The sequence below is a fragment of the Amblyomma americanum genome, chromosome 1 (assembly GCF_052857255.1).
Source record: "Amblyomma americanum isolate KBUSLIRL-KWMA chromosome 1, ASM5285725v1, whole genome shotgun sequence".
NCBI lineage: Eukaryota > Metazoa > Arthropoda > Arachnida > Ixodida > Ixodidae > Amblyomma > Amblyomma americanum.
The window spans coordinates 268,364,752-268,384,438 of NC_135497.1; the positions used below are offsets into that span (position 1 = coordinate 268,364,752).

Sequence of the window (19,687 nt, forward strand, 5' to 3'; positions counted from 1 at the left end):
GCTGGCTTCGTTGTATCAGGAACGCTCGATATCGTTACAAGAAAGATTAAACGAAATTTGGTCGGCACATTGTCAGCGCAGAAGGCAGCAGAGGCTGACTTCTAATTCGTACGTCTTAAGTCCAATGCGACCACTGTGACAACGTAGCACAAGTTCCCCCGTGTGTCTGCGAATAGGGCTTTTCGTTTTTTTTTTTTCGGTAACTAATCATACTTATCCCTAACCTATCCAAATAATCTCCACATCTTTATTTTCATACGCTTTCATCGAAAGCATAAAGACTGCGTTACAAGCTGGGTAATCGCGCGGTGCTGCGTACGAAAAAAGACCCTTTGTGTGTGTCAGAATCCTGGCTGCGTGCGCGATACGTAACGGCTATACGACCCCGTCAATGTGCAATAGGGTAGACCGAGTGACGTGCATTCGTCCATCTAGTACTCGTGTCTGTCATTGCGCTTGTTGTCCGTAGTACTCTTAAAAAGTGCTCGGCGTAAGCTAAAATGCACGTCACTATTGAAGGCAACAGGTGAAAGCGATTTAGCTGCTTTTGCACAAAACATTTCAGACTTACCTGATACACTTTCGCATTGATGTGTCAATGTGAATGGCTAATTCTGAATTCTGTGGCTGTATGTACTCTCTGGAAGTAATATGTGGCTCTTATTTTTACACCGCCGCACCCTGTAATATAATTTAGATAACTTTCTCCTGCAAGCCCCGCATACATCTCTCTTCCCTTAGTGCCTACTTTGTCGCTCTACTAAACTACCACTCATTCTCCACTCATAAAACATCGTGACCAAGCTAGCTTCTTGCTTTCATTTTACTATACCGACATCAATTCGCGTTTGACGTCATTTTATATACGACTATTTCAATTTGCGTTACGATGTAAGGAAATTCGCGAATGAAAATGTAGACGCACTTGGCGCGGGATAAGATCAGGCTGGGAGCATCAGAAGAACAATACGAAAAGAAAGCTCCTGGAAATGGCCCGGTACCTAAATAGGTACTGGTTTCAACATAAATATGCTTGACATAAATGAGCCCCCTAGACTATAAGTGACGTCACCTTTAGTTGTCGCCGCCTCACCATATAATTATACACCACAAGGGGATCACAAAGCACGGGAAACTGCAGTTCGCGCATAATCTCCAAGAGACAACGAATGCTTCCGAGAGAAATAAAAATGGGCACTCACGTTAAGTGCAGCTTTAAGGAGTCTGCGAATGCGCGACGATCCTAATTCAAGATTAGGCTGACGTGGAATATACGGCAAACGCTAAGCTTCACGCTGAGGTGACGTTCGGCCTCAGCTTTTATTTGTCTCCTCTTTTTTTTCTCTCCTACGGGGGCAGTCGGTACAGACACTTCCAGCTAAAGATAATTGCAAAGGAAGCGACTTGAGCGTGCTCATTGTTTCAAGCTCTGCCATAATTCGTTCCACTGGAGGAAACAAAGCACGATGCGGAAATCTCGCGTTCCATCTGACGATGGCGGCCTTCGCGCGCTGGGAGAATGGCGCACGCAAATCGGAGAAGCCAATTCCGGCCTCAGCTTAGCCGCCTGCCTCAACGAGGCGCCGCGAGTGCCACGAAAGGCATCGCAGCTCGTTACGCCGTGAAGGGGCGTCATTTTTCACGGACCTCATTCGTGCCGCCGTGAGGGCGAACTAAGCTGTCCTCCAAGGGCGCCTGCGAGAGTGCTAGCAGCACGGAATCGCTGGCCTCATGACTTTTTACGTCTTCCTCGCTCTCTCCTCCAGGGTGAAGCAGCCGGGATGGGTTTAGACAACTCAAGGACGCGAGCGATGCGAATTTCAAGCGCTGAATGGTTTGAATTTTCTTGCAGCAAGCGCTGAATTCGCCGTTTTAAACAACGTGAAGGCGACTAACTTTTGGAAACGAAGTGAAATCACTGTCACCGCAAGTCAAGATGTTTGTGGACGTGAGTGGATTTGACGAAGCTCATACAGATCTGAAGAATGTTGTGAAAATATCTGCACCATGTTACAACATCAGAATAATAATTTGAACCGCAATTCCGCCTCGTCAATATCATCCGCTGTTCCTCCGTTATGAATTTTATTCTTTTTATTATGTTTTTGACGAAGTGAACAAACAGATAATGCTTTATTCACATGTTGTCAGAACAGCTTCTGTGATTTTTGAAGTTGCTAGATCGATTGAAGAATGCAGTGGCACTATTTCTGTTGACAAGAATGCTTTTGTTTTGTTTTTTTAGACAAGTGTAAGCTGGCAGGAAAACACGAATTAATGCAGGTCAATTTAAACCCCCACTGACCAGGCGAAGCTGTTCATAAGTTGTGTCCCACTGCAAATTTTCAACTCTGGGGTACATAATCTTATGTCGAAGTACAGAGCAGCGCTTTTAAACAGGCAGTGTCTTCCTCTTAGTTCACCCATAGCTGAACTCTATTCTTTTCGTGAACCAAGAGCAAGGTAAAAATCGCCGCCTACTAGTAGCAAGTTAATCTCGTTCTGTACCTTGCTCCGGGCCGCAAGGCAATTAAGTCATGATGACGCTCTTGCCAAATTCGTAGATCCATTTCCAAGGGACTTGGAGAAGCTGCCGGACTGGAAGTTCATCATTTCCCACAATAGATATCGCTAGCGAGCATTCGTTTTGATGTTCAAGCTTAGCCTACCTGTCCAAGAAGAGCTACAGCGCTTACTCGTCGCTACATGGCAGGTGATAAAGCTTGAATATTGCAGTATGCAAAGGTTCGCTTAACAAAATTGCGCAAGAGAGATTGTTATTAACATGCGATATGTTTTTCCGAAGATTGCAAGATTTTTCACACAAATTCTGCAAATTCTTTCGGTGAGTATGTAACTATACACTAAAATATAGTCTAGTCTAGCGGCGCAGACTCTACACGCCAGATCGATGTGGTGATACATAGAGTGATGAACTCATTTCAGACAACCACTTGTTTCTCCTTTTTTCTTTCAGCGTGAACAAAGTGCGAACCGACAAGGTTACACGCGCGGATGCAAACTCGTGTTGATACCGCTGCGTGCCTAATTCAGCCGCGTCTAGACAGGAAACGCTGAGTTTACAGCGTGAAAGTGAGACTTCCGTAGAAGTTTTTCCACTCTCTACAAAAAGACCGGCTTATTCTTTCAGGTCGTTTGGTTGCCGAAATTACCTCAGCTTGAACTTTCTCTGTTGTCATACGAGGCGGGGTAATCTCGCAAATAAATAGCTCATGTCACGTTGACAACAAAGGTAAGCGGCACATGAATGACCTCTAGCTGTTCTTTTATTCGTCGCAACAACGTACCATGAACTTTTGTAGGATCGCTTGCAAGATTTGTCGTGAACTTACTCCAAAGAACCCCAGAGACGCAACCAAAAGAAAAATAAAGCCAATCGCCGTGTGAACACCAGGATTGTTACAAAAGTAAAAGCTACAGAAATAATTTTGTTTCCGAAACCAAGGTTTCGCATTGCGGTTTTCTATAACATGTATTCGTAACAACTTGTAAAAGAGAACTGATTGCACGAAACAATTTTCTGGAGTTCCCAACAGAGTGTAGGAATTTTTTTCATAGTAGAACAACCACATGGGCATATTATTGATTAAATTTCGAATTTATCCTTATCGTCGTTTCTCGTTTTGCGATGCTATGGCAGCTTTTTGTTTGTTTTTTCAGACTGGCACTCAGCTTGGTGAGCCGTGTTCGAAAAAACAAGCATAAGCATCCTCCTGTGTACTAAAAGGAGAATTTATTTGCAAGCTGAGCGATGCCTTAAACCAAATAAATGTGCTTCGTGGTATCCAACACACGTGCGTATAAAATAAAATACGCATAAGTCATGCAGGCAGAAGCGCTGACCACCAACTTTGTTATGTTCGTGTTAGCGTGCCTGCTTTCACGACAAGTGTTCATGAGCATTTCAAGCACGTAACATGCGTTACAGGCTTGCAATGTTCACAGCCGGCTCACCTTACAGATTATTTCCACTGGCGCCCTTACAACTCCATCACTATAAATATTCGGATGTCTAATGATGGACTTGAGCAGACTATTCGCTTTAACATTGCTCAATCTCGAAAATGAAAGGGTTTTCTTGTATCAAGTATCGTTAAAACACACGCAAGCTTAATAATAAAATATTGGGATCAATCAAGATGCCTCTGAGCAGCTTTCTTCCCCCCCCCCCCCCCCCTAAGTTTTGTGCCCCTTGTTTGTGGAAATAAATAAATCAAATCAAACCAAATCACATAGAGGCAGCTGAACGGTAGAGCGAGCAGTCGAATGAATGGAATAGAAGTTCGCGGCACAAAAGGATCAACTACGCACGATCGACCCTATTCTGTACTAGCCGCTGGTTTCCTTTATGTCCTATCGTAGCAACACCAGCACAGAATCGCTGGGAGAGGATCAAATTAGCGGACGAGTTGGTCGACCGTCGTTCTGCCTTGACCGCCTATTGCGCGCTCAGTGACTATCAGAAACCGTGCTACGCGGAAGGCGGTGACGACAAATGGATTACGGTATGCATCGGTGATTTCTAGCACTACGCCCCCAGAGCTCACAGGGTGCGCAGCTTGAACCCACGGATCTATAATCTGCTTCTCAGGATCGTAAAAAGAAGGTAGAAATAATCAAGCGAAGAGAGACGTGATTTCCAACCTTGCCCTGAACGTCGTCAAAGTAATCGCTCTGGGCCCTAAACTAGCCTGCGCCTGCTCAATAGACTCTTTTAATCAGCGCCTCAAGCCAGTTATCACGAGTGCGTTCGGTCTTTAGCGGTCACGCTTCGATTCCCGCTGTCCTCCTTCGCTATACGGCCAGGTAGAGAGAGAGAGAACGACGTGTAGCTCACGCTACCAGCTGCTAGAAAGCGAACAAAACGTTGGCGGTGGCGCCCGCGGCGAGACCAATGCTGGCGAGGCACGGGACTGCGCGAACCGCTTATGGCTGGCCTGTTCTTTGCCGCCCGACAAGGTTCCGGGTGCTGCGACTTTATGATAGGGTACACGGAGCTGGTTGGTCTCCAAGGGCACGCAGCATATTTTCGTGGTTGCAATTTCCACATCGAAGACCGCTGCGGCAGCGCGCAGCATTCTGTGTCACGCAGCCGTTCCTCAGGGTCAGAGCAGACGTCAGTGGGATTACAACAAATAGGAAAAACATTGAGGCCTTCAAGTGTAAGACGAGTCCGCACGATCACGGAATAATCAATGCTCCAATGCTGCAAACAAGCTGCTCAACGCGACGCTACTTTGCATAAAATCAGCTCAGACGCGCGTCCGTCGGGGGGGGGGGGGGGGGGGGGGAACCCCCCGCGAGCGCTTTCCGCGGACGGGCGTTTGCCAAGTGGTTGATTGTAGAATGCAGGAGCGCACAAGACGCTGCCGTTGTGAGGCTAAGTTTCACAACCATGCACTGTGAACTAGTTCAAAAAAAGAACGCACTTTTTTTCTGCTGTGTTGATAAAATATCAACAGCAACAACCGCATTTTAACGAAAAATAAACCTATACGGCTTACGGAATGCGAGAAACAGACCGCATTTGCTTATTTTTACTTAAAATAAAACTGTGGAAGAACAACGAGAAGTGCCCAGTGTGTTCCAATGTGAGTTCCAAAAGACCCAATGTGATCCTGCCTTTGGATCGGCGATCTGTTCATTACATTCGTGTCTCTCCTTTAAATGGTCACAGAATTAATAGATGAGGGCGTGCGTGCTGCGTGCGTGCGTGCGTGCGTAAGCGCGCGCGCTGAAACCCAGTGATATGCTCGCAATCACCACCTGGTCGGTCTCTGAGTAAAAAGCTCTTTGAATTTATTTTGGTTTATGGTTTATGGGGGGTTTAACGTCCCAAAGTGACTCAGGCTATGAGAGACGCCGTAGTGAAGGGCTCCGGAAATTTCGACCACCTGGGGTTCTTTAACGTGCACTAACATCGCACAGTACACGGGCCTCTAGAATTTCGCCTCCATCGAAATTCGACCGCCGCGGCCGGAATCGAACCCGCGTTTTTCGGGTCAGCAGCCGAGCGCCGTAACCACTCGGCCACCGCGGCGGCTCTCTTTGAATTTAGTATTTTCGTTTACGGATCGCTGTCTGTCTTAGTGGTCCCAGCTTCCTCTGTGGAACATATTGAAGGTGTTCGCCGGTTTATATAGTTTTATTAAGCGTTTTATACAGCCATGATCTCATTCAAACGTGACCAGCTCATTGTCACGGCGCATCAGTGTGAATGACAGGCTCTCATTTTTTGGCGCAGTGGTCATGTCCAACGCCATGTTCTCCAGCAATGCCCTGGAAGGCACGTACGTGGCTATGGGTGGCTACGACCAGTGTCTTCGCGCGCGGGCATACCTGGCCGACGGCGAGCTGGACTTCAAAGGCCAATACTGCTCGCTGTTCTACAAGCTGCCGAAAGCCTACTTCGAGACCTTCATCAAACGCTTCCACGAGATTGGGGAGCTTACGGTGAGCACTAGGTGCATTCAAATGCCTCAACTACTTACGTACAGTCTTTGTCAGGACATTCGGATCCAGTGCAATAATTGTTGCGTATATTTGCGTTACTTTACATAGTTTTATACGAGTGATGCCTCATCACCAGAGAAGGCTGTAGGTCGCTAAATTAGACCATGACCTCAATGCCAGTGTTCACACACGTGGCCAAAGCAAGTAAAGTCGAAGACGTATGGATCCTCTAGTGTAAGGGTCGGATTCTAAGTGCACCATTTATTTGGCTTGCCCTCAGCGTTGCATTATGTACTATGCTTGACTTAATGGTTCGTGATAGAAGCCACAGGGGCACGTTCAGCGATCCAGGAGATGACATCGTGCCATGTACAAAATCGACTTTCACTAACTCTATATAGGGTGGGCAGCCAATTTAGAATAGCATCTCTGCCTATAAAACCGCGCAGGCCTCGTTAAGTGGGCTCATATATTGGCAAAGAAAATTGACTTCGCTTGACGGAAATGATTTTAAGGTTTCTTTGATTTGGAAACCGCTAGGCCGGCAACACACCTGCACCTAGATTCATTAAAAAACAATGTCCTCCCTCTAAATCATCGTAGTACGAATTTAGACACCCATTCACACATAATAACGGCTTGTTGACAACTTTAGCCTCATCCATTTCCTCCTTTCTGAAAGGCGGCGCAAATTGAGCGGGGAGCCGGTCAATCACAAACATTTACGTTCTAACCATTTTGTTAAACCGCAAGTGAGGGCCATGCAATTCTCAAATCAACGCTTTTCGTGCGGTTTCGTCAGCTGCAGGTCTGAAAGCGCCAATTTTACGTAAACTGAGGGCGTATGCGAAAGGAGGATACGACTTACCACCGTCTGTGCATGAAGCCTTATTATCATCGTAAGGCGGTGCTTGACATGTCATGGTCCTTAAACACTACGGGCTTCTTGCAGTCATTGGGTCCATAAATCACCTTCTTACAATCTATCGTGTGCAGCCAGCGAAAGTTACCAATTCTGAAACGTACGGAAAGGCACCATGCTTCAAGCAGCGATTTTAATTCCCTCTTTTTGCATCATCGCATCCAAGTTTTCAGAACATTTGCGCAATGTGGTAAAGGATGACGTCAGACGGGAAGAGCTTGCACGTATCGCTCGTTACTGTTTCGAATGAGGATCAGGCTTACTACAATTCAGCAATGAATTGGCCGACTTCATACAGCTGCAATATTAAACCGCTGAAAAATAACGAAGCGAATTAATCAGAAGAAATTAATACTGGCACACTACAAGCGATGCCGGCTCCTGGACAATGTTTATGCAGCAGCTCTTATCGCTTTCCCTAAAGATTCACAATACAAGAAAACTGTTTATAAAATGACAGATCGCGAAAGCGTCCTTGAATATTAGGATCCCGATTAGTCATCAAATGCTCAGGGATGTATACGACGAAACTTGAACGTGCCCGTGGATCAACTTCGTTCATTAACATACATAGTTTGCTACACATCTTCCACTTTTCCTCATATCATATGTAGGCACCGAAGAGCTTGGAGCAAGCAGGCTTTGGTGCTCACCCATACATTCGTTGTTAAGCAGATGTACACGGGCGCTTAGTTACGTGTTCTGCTTTGCAGCAGTGCGACACGCAATAACATGCAACGTCAAAACAGGTGCGAACGCTATGGGGAACCTGCGCTGCCAAGGTGGCTCTGCAATTGTTCCATTTGGTGACTCAAAACTGCTTTTGTCAGCCGCTTGGGCCGCTGCAAACGCGAGAACACATTCTGCGCGATGAGATACCCGCGTTTGGCCGACAACATTCATTGCCTAGCTTCTTTCGGCGTAGCCCAGATAGCTGACGCACGGCACGTGCGCCTTCGACAGAGCGCGGAGGCTCACGCCAATAAGCGCCTGAAGGTGGCGCGGAAAAGTACTAAGAGTACTACCCAAAACTGCTTGCTCTTCTCGCTGGGCAGTGTTATAGCGCTGCAATCGGCACCGCAAACTTCAGCGCAAGTTCCCCATACATAGCAAGGCGCACCCCGTCTCTCCGCCGCCAGGTGGGCATGCACTGCCATGCGAGTTGGGCTCTGTGCTTTTTCATACGCGCATCGTCTGCGTTGCAGGTCATACTGAGCACAACTGTACGCACGTACCTGCCCTCAGATATGTGTATGTGTAGATTCATTCCCGCGTGTGTCGTACTTTGCCCTTGATGCTGTGAAGGCGAGAAGAAACATAAAACTTACTCGGATTCTTAAGCCCTGGTCCGGCAGTCCAAAGTTACCGCGTTTTACTTGACATGCGCGGTACAGGTTTCTTTAATTTCTTATCGCCGAGGGCGAGGAATCTTCAGTGCGGGATTCGAGCGAAATATTTTGAAAGGTTGATCCCAAATTTGCATGGGCTGCACATGTGTCTCTTCAAGAAAATTTCAATGGCTCGGGCTACGTTCGCCGCTTGAACATGGCAGGTGCTTACGCCAGTACAACTCAAATGCGCTTAGCTACAAGGTCCTGCCTCCGTCATCCGCAATTCCCAAAAGTGCACTCCTTCGGCGTTGCATCTGAATACTAAACATCTTGATATTTAAGCATTCCATGCTTAAACAGCAGGTCACAAGAACTTGTTGCTCCGGCTAGTGTGAGAACAGCGTTCGCGCTTTGTGACGGTCTCGCTTCGTCGTTCGGGTTTTTACACAAGTAATCAACGGCGCAATCACAGCCCCTCCGTAGCTGTGATCTCAGCAAGCAACACGTGCTGTTTGCTCGCTCACCGCGCACATGCGATATTCTGGGAATGCCAAGACGGGGCGAAATGGCCGCTGGCATTCTTTTGTAGATCAGCATAAGTGGGAGCATTCACGTTGTTGACGAAGGGCGGCCACCGCTTGGCAAGGTAGGCCACTTACTACGCACCAAGGAAGTCGCCTCCCCTTCTGTCCAGGAGAATCCCCTCAAAGTTGTGTGTCCGTACTTGGCGGTATTTAATTCAGCTAAGGTCTACCTAAACAATGTCCCTGCTCCCGACTTAATTCCTTTGAGAGGACGCTACAGATCGAGGTAGAACTAGACCGTATGTTTTATATTCGGACGCTCTGAAATAACTAAACGCTAGTCTGCTACATTTCCTACACAAACTTTATACAGTATAGCAACAGTACCTCCTATTGGAAGCTGTACAGTTTTCAGTTACGCAGGCTAGGTCCATCGAATCGACTTTGTTTTACTTGAAACAAAACTCAGCAATTCACTCTGCTCTTCCAGTAATGACGTGGAGATTGTCCTCGAGTCTCAGTGCGGCAGTAGGTAGTATTGGCTGCCGTCAATAACCTCGTTGCGTCACAGACACAGCTTCAGTGACAAGAAATACTATTTCACCGTCCCCACCCGTCATTCAGTTACTACACAATCTTACGACACGCTGCGTACAGCCGCGAGTAAAAAATATTAGCACTAGTGACGTGCCACCGCAGCAGAAGATAGCAACGCCCGGCGCTGCGGTCACGAACACGCCGATCACAAGTGTGTAGGTGTGTTCGCAAAGCACGGCGCCGCGCCAGTCGTCATGCGGTGCGATTTTCGTCCCTCCAGTGACGTCATTGTGCGAATATTTTTTACTCGCGACTGTACCTTGCACAGTGATCACGTGAATAAAAAAAAATCATGCACGTTGAACATGAGAGCCATCCGTTTAGCACAAAAGCTTGGAGTAAAAAACTACTAGCTTGAACTGAGCTTCTTTTCAAATAATGAGAGCAGCAGGATTACTTTAATGGTGTCTTCGACTCGTCGCTCCCGCGATCCGGTTAAATTAGAATCTGGCAGAGTGGGAGCCGCTCTTGCTCTGAGCGCATAGCGAGACTAGTCAAGCCGAGTGGTCAGCGAGTTTTTAGAGCGGAAGCGCAGGAGGCAGAAGGGGGACGTAACTTATGGAACAACGGCGCGGCCCCGCTGCTGATGTCAACAGTAGCCGCACGTAAGGTCCCTTGATTACCTTTAGCCGCACGTGGTAGCACACAGTTTGCATCGCGGTCACCGCTTAGCCTGTATCGATCGCTACCCCGGCTTTCCATCCCACGGGACGCTCATTTTTCGAACATCGCCTTGTGGATAGCACTGTCGTCCTCGTCTGAGCTGCTGCTGGAATCGCTGTTGTCATGCGACAGCAACACAGACCGCTTTCCTAGCGCATGCTTATCCGGCGTTTCTTGAACATTTTGCCTCACACAGCGCGGCACCCGCAAAACACAACGCAGCAAGCGTGACTGCGTCAAAAGCCTACACTTGCTTCTGCCTACGCGTAGGGGAAGCCGAGGCCTCGCACCGCTTTTGCGAAATGGTGGAAGTGGCTCTGTCACGCGAACTATCTCGGAGCCGCTCCGACTTTTTTCTCAGAGCGCGTCAGAGCGCTCTGAGCTGGAGGCGAGTGCACAGAAAGAACCAGCCGAATGTAGCCAGAGCGGTCGCCTCTCAGAGCGCTCTAGAGAGATCTAAAGCGACCAGTCGAAGACACCGTAAGTTCCGTCACAAACGCGTAAAAAACCGGTATCCTTATGCAGCTGTTGTTTCTGGAAATTCATTCACCATGGTGTACACCACTGATGTGGTGCTATGAGACATGTCTAGAACGCACTACATACACGGGCAGTGTGCTCACGTATGTGGTCAGGTTCAAGTGAGATGTATATAGCTTTCTTGAACTTCAGTACATAGCTGTTTTGTTGCTGCGCTCAAACCAGTTGAGAGCTTCACACGCGATATCTGCCGCCAGTCATGTGTTAGTTTTGTTTCAATCTTTAGCCTTCTAACCAATCAGTTAAAATCAAAGAAATAATAGAAGTGACAGCTTTAACCTCCTCACTGTGCATGCCATTGATTTCCACTTCATTCCGACTGCCTCCTACACCAAACAAAAAAATAAAAAGGCTTAAAAAAGATTCTGTCTGCTCGGGAGCAAGCATGCTGTCAGCACTTTCTAATTAATCGCAATTGGACGCACGCATAGCCGTGAAAACTTCCTTACGTGGCTCTCGGTACTCCGTTTACAATATGTTCTAATCCACGGTTGACGCAGCAGCACGCTCAAGGTGGCGGTGCTATTCGCGACCATGTATGAGCACGTACGATAGACAAGGTCACTGAAATAATTTTTTTTTTCCGTACCCCACACCTAAGGGAAACGTAAACGCTCTCCGGCCAGCAAAGCTAACGAATCGTCTCCTCGCCAGTGCGCTCATAACACTCTGCTTACACCTGTCTCTCTCGTTGCCGTTCAAGGGCCGCAAGAATCCGCTGACAGCGACGTCATCCCATGAGTTCCAGAGCATCGATACGAGGGGCGCTCTGTGTACGCCCTCGTCATGCACGGCGGAAGACATGACCTTCATGATCCGCTCAAGTAAGGCGCTCACCGTGGCGAGTTCAGCGACCTGCGCTGCCGCTTCCGTGCGCAGTGTTCTGCGACGCTCCTACAGCTAAGACGTTTACACTGCGCAGACTTCCTCGTAAATAAGTTAGGCAAAATGCGAAACGTGTTTTTTTTTTTCAAATTGTCCGCAGTCTGGTGAAATATCTCGATTCAGCACGCAGTAACGCCGAGATTTTCCTTAGCCGGCAACCGCCTGGCAGAAACAGCGAACACGAATCGATAATTCTAATTACAGTTACCTGCTGCCGAAGTGAGAATTTATGACAAAACCACCGTGCCAATCGCATCAATAACTGCAGAGTTTAATACGAAAGGTTCCACGTCACCGCACCAATGTCTTCTGCTTCTACTAAGGAAGCGTCAGTTTGGTCCCTTTTGTGAAAGATGGTTTATTGTTTGTTTACGCAAACATATCCTTGCTAGCATCGCTCACCCATCCACTAATTAGATCGAAGGTGAAAACATCGACGACGCACTTTGAGTACGCAGTTTGTTTGTTTTTTTGTATGCGCTGGTTAGAAGAAAGTTATCAGGAATTCGGGACAGCACCGAGAGAGCGCAACTAAGCCTAGTGGCCAACGGCGTTTAAGTTTCGAGAAGTCATGTTTTTTTGCAATGACTAATCGTAGAGACAACGGTCTGGCTTTGCCGACATATTTTAGTTTCTAAGTAACTTTCCTCACACGTCAAAGTCAGTGGCGTCCTGATGCCTCTTCGAGAACTTGCTTCCAAAAGCATTCGAACATTTAACGTTGAAAGTCTATGAAAATGGCCAAAATTAAGAGCCATTTTTGCAGACAAAAACACGATTCCTGAAATATCTACGGACACAATTTCGTTTTTCCTGTGGCTACGAATAGAGCAGGGCCTCAGCTTTCCATTGGTCAAGGCCGCGTTTGCCGGGGAAAAAAAAGAAAAAAACTGTCTAAAATTGACCTCTTATGAACACTCTCATCTTGCACAGTAGGCATCTAAGCCAGTGCGCTACCACGCGCGTATACCTTGCGCCTTAGCTGAGTGGTCAAACGCTATAGCTATACTCGATCTGCACAGATGAAGAGGCTGAAACCTTCCCTGCCGTTGTGTTTTTATTTTCGAACCGAACTACTGCCCTAAGTTTGTTGTCAAGCGCCACGTGGCGGAAAAACAAGGGAACTAGGTCGCTGTACCGAATGCCTGTTAACGCATATTGGGAACGGGCATTCAACCAGTGCTGTGGTGAAACAGGGAGATGTCGAACTCCTATAGTCGGATACAGCTTAAGTCTGCACTGCCCGCAGACTGAACTCTTCTGTGAAGAAAAAAAAAAGTCTGTTGTAAATCTTTTCTTGTTACATAAACAACAAGCTAATCGCCATACAAAAGTATAAGTTCAAGAAATTTGATGCCTTCTTCTTGTTTGGTCTAGTCAAACATTAAAAAGATTTCGTTTGCTGCTGCAAACGGTCAGCGGAAAAATGCAGGACGCCGCGGACTGTAGTCCATCGTTACAAAGTGCTGTCTTTTTTTTTTAAGTTGCATCTTGCTGTAGCCAGGTGTACAGATTCAAACGCCAGGAGTGCGTGGTGGTGCATTAACGACCTGTTATTAAGCCGTGACTTGACACGCCTGAGAAACCTTAGTTATCAGATCATGTAGCGACGATGAAAACGGAGAAACACTGTCATTTCTCTTGAGCGGAGCCAAGTGTTTGTTTCATTGCTACCTCAGCGATGACTCAGATTTTACGTTCTAATTCTGCAACTCAAACGTTAATTTTTTTTTTTGTTTAAAAGATGAGGAGCGTCAGGAGGAAGCACAAAAATAGAGGCTTTGAAATAATGCCTTCCTCGTGACAGCGACCCGAAATGTAGAAGTGGGCAGCATCCATGTGCTGAGAGCAACTGCGCCTGCGCGCAATTGAGCACGCCATTGAGAAATCAGCACGACGTCTGCGCGTGACATCCATTCCAAAAGTCGCGGGTTATCAAGGTTTCTCATGACCTCTCCTGCTCCACTATGTGATTTCAGCAAATTTTGAATGGAACTAACATACGGTTACGAGTGCATTTCGGCGGCCTGTAAAAAAAATTTAGAGGGCACTGTTGACCTAAAGTGCAGTGAGGCGAAAGCCTTTAGTGCGGTTTTGCTGCTTGTGTCTCTGATGTGTGCTGATGTTGATTAAATTCCTAGCAGCATCTCGCTCTCTTTCACTGGCAAGGCGTTGCTCTCTCTGTTCAGGCGTTTCTTCAGCACGTCGTTGTCGTCTGTTCAGGTTGTAGAGTTTCATACTGCTCATCGAACGTGTAGATGCAGTCTCGTCGCCATTTAAAGCATCCCTAAGGCTTGCTGTCGAACGGTCAGGTGTCGCCAAAGTCGCGTCAGCATTGAGAGCATGCATGATACTTGTAGATGTACCCAGATCAAGGGATGTTGAACGCATTCGCCTGGCTGCACAATATGCACGCCGTTTAGCTAAACGTTGTTCCCGCTCTTCATCCGTTTTTTCCGCACGCCGCCGCTTCTTAGCTGCAGCACATCGTTGCAGCTTCACCTTATACACATCATCCGACATACCGTGGAGGATTCGCTGGGACGACTGCGACGAGCCGAGTTGGGGGGCCGCTTTTCCACAGCTGGCATGACGTCACGTAGAGCGAGCGCCTCCCCCACGGCAGCGGCGCGTGGAGGATTCGCTGGGACGATCGCGACGAGCCGAGTTGGGGGGCCGCTTTTCCACAGCTGGCATGACGTCACGTAGAGCGAGCGCCTCCCCCACGGCAGCGGCACGCAGCTGCAGCATGGAGGATTCGCTGGGACCATCGCGACGAGCCGAGTTGGGGCCCCGCTTTTCTACAGGTGGTATGACGTCACAAATAGGTCACGCTAAAGGTCAATGGTGGATTCTCCGGGACGACGGCCAAGAGTAGAAATCGCGAGCAGTATTGCTTTCGCAACAAAAAAGCCCCGATCGTAACTATCGTACGGAGGAGGTAAAACAGCGAGAAACTGAACCTGCCGGCGGTGACTGCTTAGCGGAGTGTAGATCTACCAGCCCTCACACTAAGCTCTCATCACTCCTTCTTACTAATCATGCAAGTTTTAAGCAAGCGCTCTGGTTACTTTTTGAGCTTTCCCCTACTGTGGGGTGCCTCCCGGCAAGGATTGATACCCTTGAGAACTTCTAGCAGGGTAGCTTCCTCAACAAGCCGTGCTAGCACAAGGTTGGCAAGCGAGACCCACTTATTACTACGAAAGCACTACTGGCTATGTCGACAAGGTCGTGTCTGCAAAATGTGTCCGCAAAACGTGTCCGCGGCAGTTGTGAGAAACTTAGAAGAGGTAGCGCCAAACGAATTGTTGTAATCGAAAGTGGATGATGTGAGGTTGATGTCGAAAAAAATTATGCTGACAAGTTGATTACTTAATTAATTAGATCCAAAAATGTTCAAACAGTGGGTGAAGCCAGGTCAACTTGTGACGCATTCGAAAACGAAGTGTGGCGCCAAGTTTGAATACTCAGAATGGGCAATTGATGGAACTTGATTAAGTAAGACAATTAATTGTGGTAATTGGGAAATAAGATGGATTTACATCGGTGGTTATGTGAATAGAAGGGACAAGTAAAGCAAAGAGTGGTGACGAGTGAAGCAAAGAGAGGGCAAAGAGAAACGAGGAAGCGTCAATGCTTTCCTCCAATGCGGGTTACCGCAGTGACCTCAAAGTTTTTTCAAGTAGGGACCAAATGTTTCCCACGAACCAGGCCAATGAGCGACCATGGAATAAAAAAAAAACTCCGTCCGCGACAGGACTCGAACCTGCAATCTTCTGATCCGGAATCAGACGCCTTATCCATTAGGCCACGCGGACACAGCGCAGTAGCGTTAGCAAGGCGCTTATCAATGGCAAGAACATTTCTGTGCCTTGAGATTATGGCGGCGAAGCAAAGAGAGGGCAAAGAGAGAGAGTAAACTTTATTGCTCCAATTGAGAGGTTTGGTTGCGTGCCCGGAGACTGCCGATGTCTTCCAGGCTGAGAGTGGTTGGCGCCCCTAGTCCAAGGCACCACTGTCCCTGGCCATCCGGCATGCGTGGCTCACTAGGTCCCTTTGGACCTTAAGCTGGCTGCTGGTTAGCCGGTCCTCCCACTGCTCCGCATTTGGGTATTTATTATTTCGGAACGCTACATTGTGTGTACATTCCCATGTGATATGATATAACATGGGGGTTGCCCCGCACCACGGACATGTATCCCTATACTGCTCTGGATACATCTTATGCAGGACATGAAGGTTGTAGAAGGTCCCTGTTTGGAGTCTTCTCCAGCATGTCGCCTCGTATTGTGTTAGCTGAGGGTGTGGCTGGGGGTATTTGCGCCTTCTGCCTTTAATGAGGTTGAGGATAGCTGCGTACGTGAGCTCCACCGTCATCACTGGGCCGTCCGAGGCATTTGACGCACCAGCTCGGGTAGTGAGCTCGCGAGCTAGCTTGTCTGCCTTCAGATTGCCTTTGATTCCGGCGTGTCCTGGTACCCAGTAGATCCTATGTTGGATATTTTCATTGGTTCGCTTCGTTTTCAAGAGTATCTTTAGTGCTTTCTTATTGATTCTTCCTGCCATGTAGCGTCTGCACGCTTCCTGGGAGTCAGTTAAGATTGTGAGAGATTTGTTGTTGCGATAGCCCTCGGCTGCCGCTAGGGCTACGGCTATCTCCTCCGCCTCAGCTAGCGTTCCATCTCTCGTGGATGCACCGCTGATGAGGTCACCTTCCTTCGTTGTTACAACCGAAACTGTTTTCTTGATGCTTTGGCTGCGATTCCATGGATACAGTGTGGCGTCAGTGTACACTACTCGATCTTGTGTGGCTATCTTCGTTTCTACATATTTAGCCCTTGCCTGTCTTCTTGCTGCGTGGAGGTTTGGATCCATATTCCTGGGTATGGGACTAACATGGAAGGTTCGACGTATTTCATCTGGGATGTTTTCCGACCTGTCCTCGATGTCCAAGGCTTCTTTATAGTTCAGCCTTCTTAAGAGGGCCCTTCCTGTTGTCGAGTTCCTTAGCCTTTGTATTTGCGACATGAATTGTGCCTTACTAAGCTCATCAAAAGTGTTGTGCAGCCCCAGTTCTGCCAGCTTGTCGTTTGACGTGTTTCTTGGTAAGTTCAGAGCTGTTTTGTAGGCTGCTTTGATTAGAACCTCCGTCTGATTTTCCTCGCTTTTGAGCATGTTGTGGTATGGTAGTGAGTAGATTATTCTGCTGATGACTAGGCTGTTCACTAGTTTCAGCGTGTCGCACTCCTTCATGCCGTATCTTCTGGATGATACTCTGGTTATCATGCGGCAAACTTGTTCCGTTGATTTTTTAAGGAGGTTTATCGTGTGGTTGCATTTGCCGTTGCTCTGTAGCCACATGCCTAAAATTCGAATAGTCTCCTTTTCCGGGATGGTATTGTCCTCGAGCTTTATTTCTAGTCTTGCATCCGTTGGTTTCTTTCCTATCCTAAGGATTTCCGATTTTTCGGTTGAGCAGGTTAAACCCCTCGTTTTGGTGTATTGCTCGATGCAGGTTGCTGCCTCTTGCAGTTGCTGTTCCTTCTGCCCCAGTGATCCCTGGTTCGACCATATAGTTATATCGTCCGCATATATGGCGTGCCCTATGCCCGGGATGTTTTCAAGTTTCCTTGCCAGACCGATCATGCTTAGGTTAAAAAGGACTGGCGATATAACCGATCCCTGCGGTGTGCCTCTATTTGGTGTCTCTATGGTACCGCTTCTTATATCTCCTAATCCTACTGTGGCCGTTCTTTCTGTCAGGAAAGATCTTACATAGTCGTGCATTCTCCTTCCGCAGTTGGTATTGTTGATGCCTTCCATTATAGCCGCGTGGCTAACGTTGTCGAAGGCCCCTTTGATGTCAATTGCCATAATTATGTTTTCTCCTTGCTGCGGGGAATTGGCAATTACCTCATGTTTGAGTTGTAGCAGGATGTCTTGCGTTGACAGGTTTGCCCTGAACCCAAACATGCTATGGGGATACAACTCATTGTCCTCTAGGTAGTTTTGAATTCTTTTGGTTACAATTCTTTCATAGAGCTTGCCGAGGCAAGATGTGAGTGAAATGGGCCTCAGGTTTTCTATGTGTAGTTTCTTTCCGGGTTTGGGGATCATTACAACCATAGAGTGCTTCCATTCCTTGGGCACCAGTCCTGCCTCCCATTGTTTGTTTAGGTAGGTAGTGAGCTGTTCGACAGCCTCGTCACCCAGGTTGCGGATTAGGGAATTCCTAATTTTGTCTTCTCCAGCTGCTGTGTTTCTTTTGATGGACCTAGTTGCAGCGTAGACCTCATCTCTGAAGATCGGTTTGTCTTGCTCCGGGTTTTCTCTGCCTTTGTAGTTTTCTTGATAGGCCGTGGGTTTGTCCTGGCCGTAGCATTTGATGCTGACTGCTTTAAGTAGCTCCTCATCGGTTCCTTCATGCTGGTGGACAAGGCGGTGGATGGTCTTGTTGCATTCCGTCTTTGTTTTGGTAGGATCCATTAGACTCTAAAATCCTCCATGTTTTAGTCGTGCTCAGCGGGCCGTTAAGTGAGTTGCTGAACTGTTCCCAGTTTTGCCTTGCTAACTGCATCGCGTATTCCTCCGCCGTTGCCGTAATTTCGGCGATTCTTTTCTTTAACTTTTTGTTCCACTTTTGCTTTTTTCATCTTTTCACGAGGCCTCGTCTTGCCTCCTACATCCTGATTAGTCTCGAGTCTGTCTCTGGTGTAGTCTCAGTTCTATCTATTTCCTTTGTATACAGCTCTTGTGCTTGACTTAGCTGCTGGGTCCACTCCACGATTGAGGAGATATCCCCTTTTATCAGTTTACATTTCCTGCGGAAGTTATCCCAATCCGTAATTGTGGCCGCAACTATTTTTCTTTTGACGTATTTGGTCTCTATCGTGGTTCTGATTATGTAGTGGTCGCTTCCTAGGTTCTCTAATAGATTTGTCCACTCTGCCTGTGCTCCTTTTACGAAGGTTAGGTCTGGGCATGTATCTACGCTGACGCTATTGCCAATGCGGGTGGGTTGAAAAACGAGGAAGCGTCAATGCTTTCCTCCAATGCGGGTTACCGTAGTGACCTCAAAGTTTTTTCAAGTAGGGACCAAATGTTTTCCACGAACCAGGCCAATGAGCGACCATGGAATAAAAAAAAAATCCGTCCGCGACAGGACTCGAACCTGCAATCTTCTGATCCGGAATCAGACGCCTTATCCATTAGGCCACGCGGACACAGAGCAGTAGCGTTAGCAAGACGCTTATGAGTGGCAAGAACATTTCTGTGCCTTGAGATTATGGCGGCGAAGCAAAGAGAGGGCAAAGAAAAACGAGGTGGTGGTAGTGGTAAGCATCTATTATTTACAAAGAGGTGTTTGGGCCCAGGCCCTATGGCCCAGGTCCTCTCAAATCTAGGTGGAGATCCTATTTCGGAGCCCCAATGGCGTCTAGCGCCGCTCGTGCCCTGGCGACTAAGGTCCGTTGGGACTGCAGGTCATGGCAGTTGAGCACCGCCGCCTCCCAGGCCTCCCTAGAAGAGTGGGAGATGAGGGATTGGTAAGGGTGGAGATTGGAAGGGCAGGCCCAGACCATATGTAAAACGTCCGAAAACGTCGCTCCGCACAGCCTGCAGCCACCATCAAATTCTGAATTGAAGTGTTTCAATACTGCCGGGCAGAGCATTGTATTTGTAAAAATTTTGAGAAGAAGCCGTTCGTCTGCTCTCCGGAGACCCTTACAGGGTTCCGGAAAGCGACGATGACT

At 47.7% G+C, this 19,687-nt stretch overlaps 1 protein-coding gene and 2 non-coding genes across 3 annotated transcripts in view; 1 reads left to right on the forward strand and 2 right to left on the reverse strand.

Moving 5' to 3' along the window:
* The window catches only part of LOC144115051 (nose resistant to fluoxetine protein 6-like), a 77,576-nt gene that overhangs the window by 12,255 nt on the left and 45,634 nt on the right, over nt 1-19,687 (forward strand). Inside the window, exons 2-3 of the mRNA XM_077649181.1 lie at nt 6,266-6,474; nt 11,755-11,875. Coding sequence (XP_077505307.1) covers nt 6,266-6,474; nt 11,755-11,875 — 330 coding nt within the window. The remainder of the gene's footprint in view (nt 1-6,265; nt 6,475-11,754; nt 11,876-19,687) is intronic.
* TRNAR-CCG (transfer RNA arginine (anticodon CCG)) lies at nt 15,682-15,754 on the reverse strand. The gene has a single exon. It is a non-coding gene; the product is annotated as a tRNA-Arg (tRNA).
* On the reverse strand, nt 19,087-19,159 carry TRNAR-CCG (transfer RNA arginine (anticodon CCG)). Its single transcript has one exon. It is a non-coding gene; the product is annotated as a tRNA-Arg (tRNA).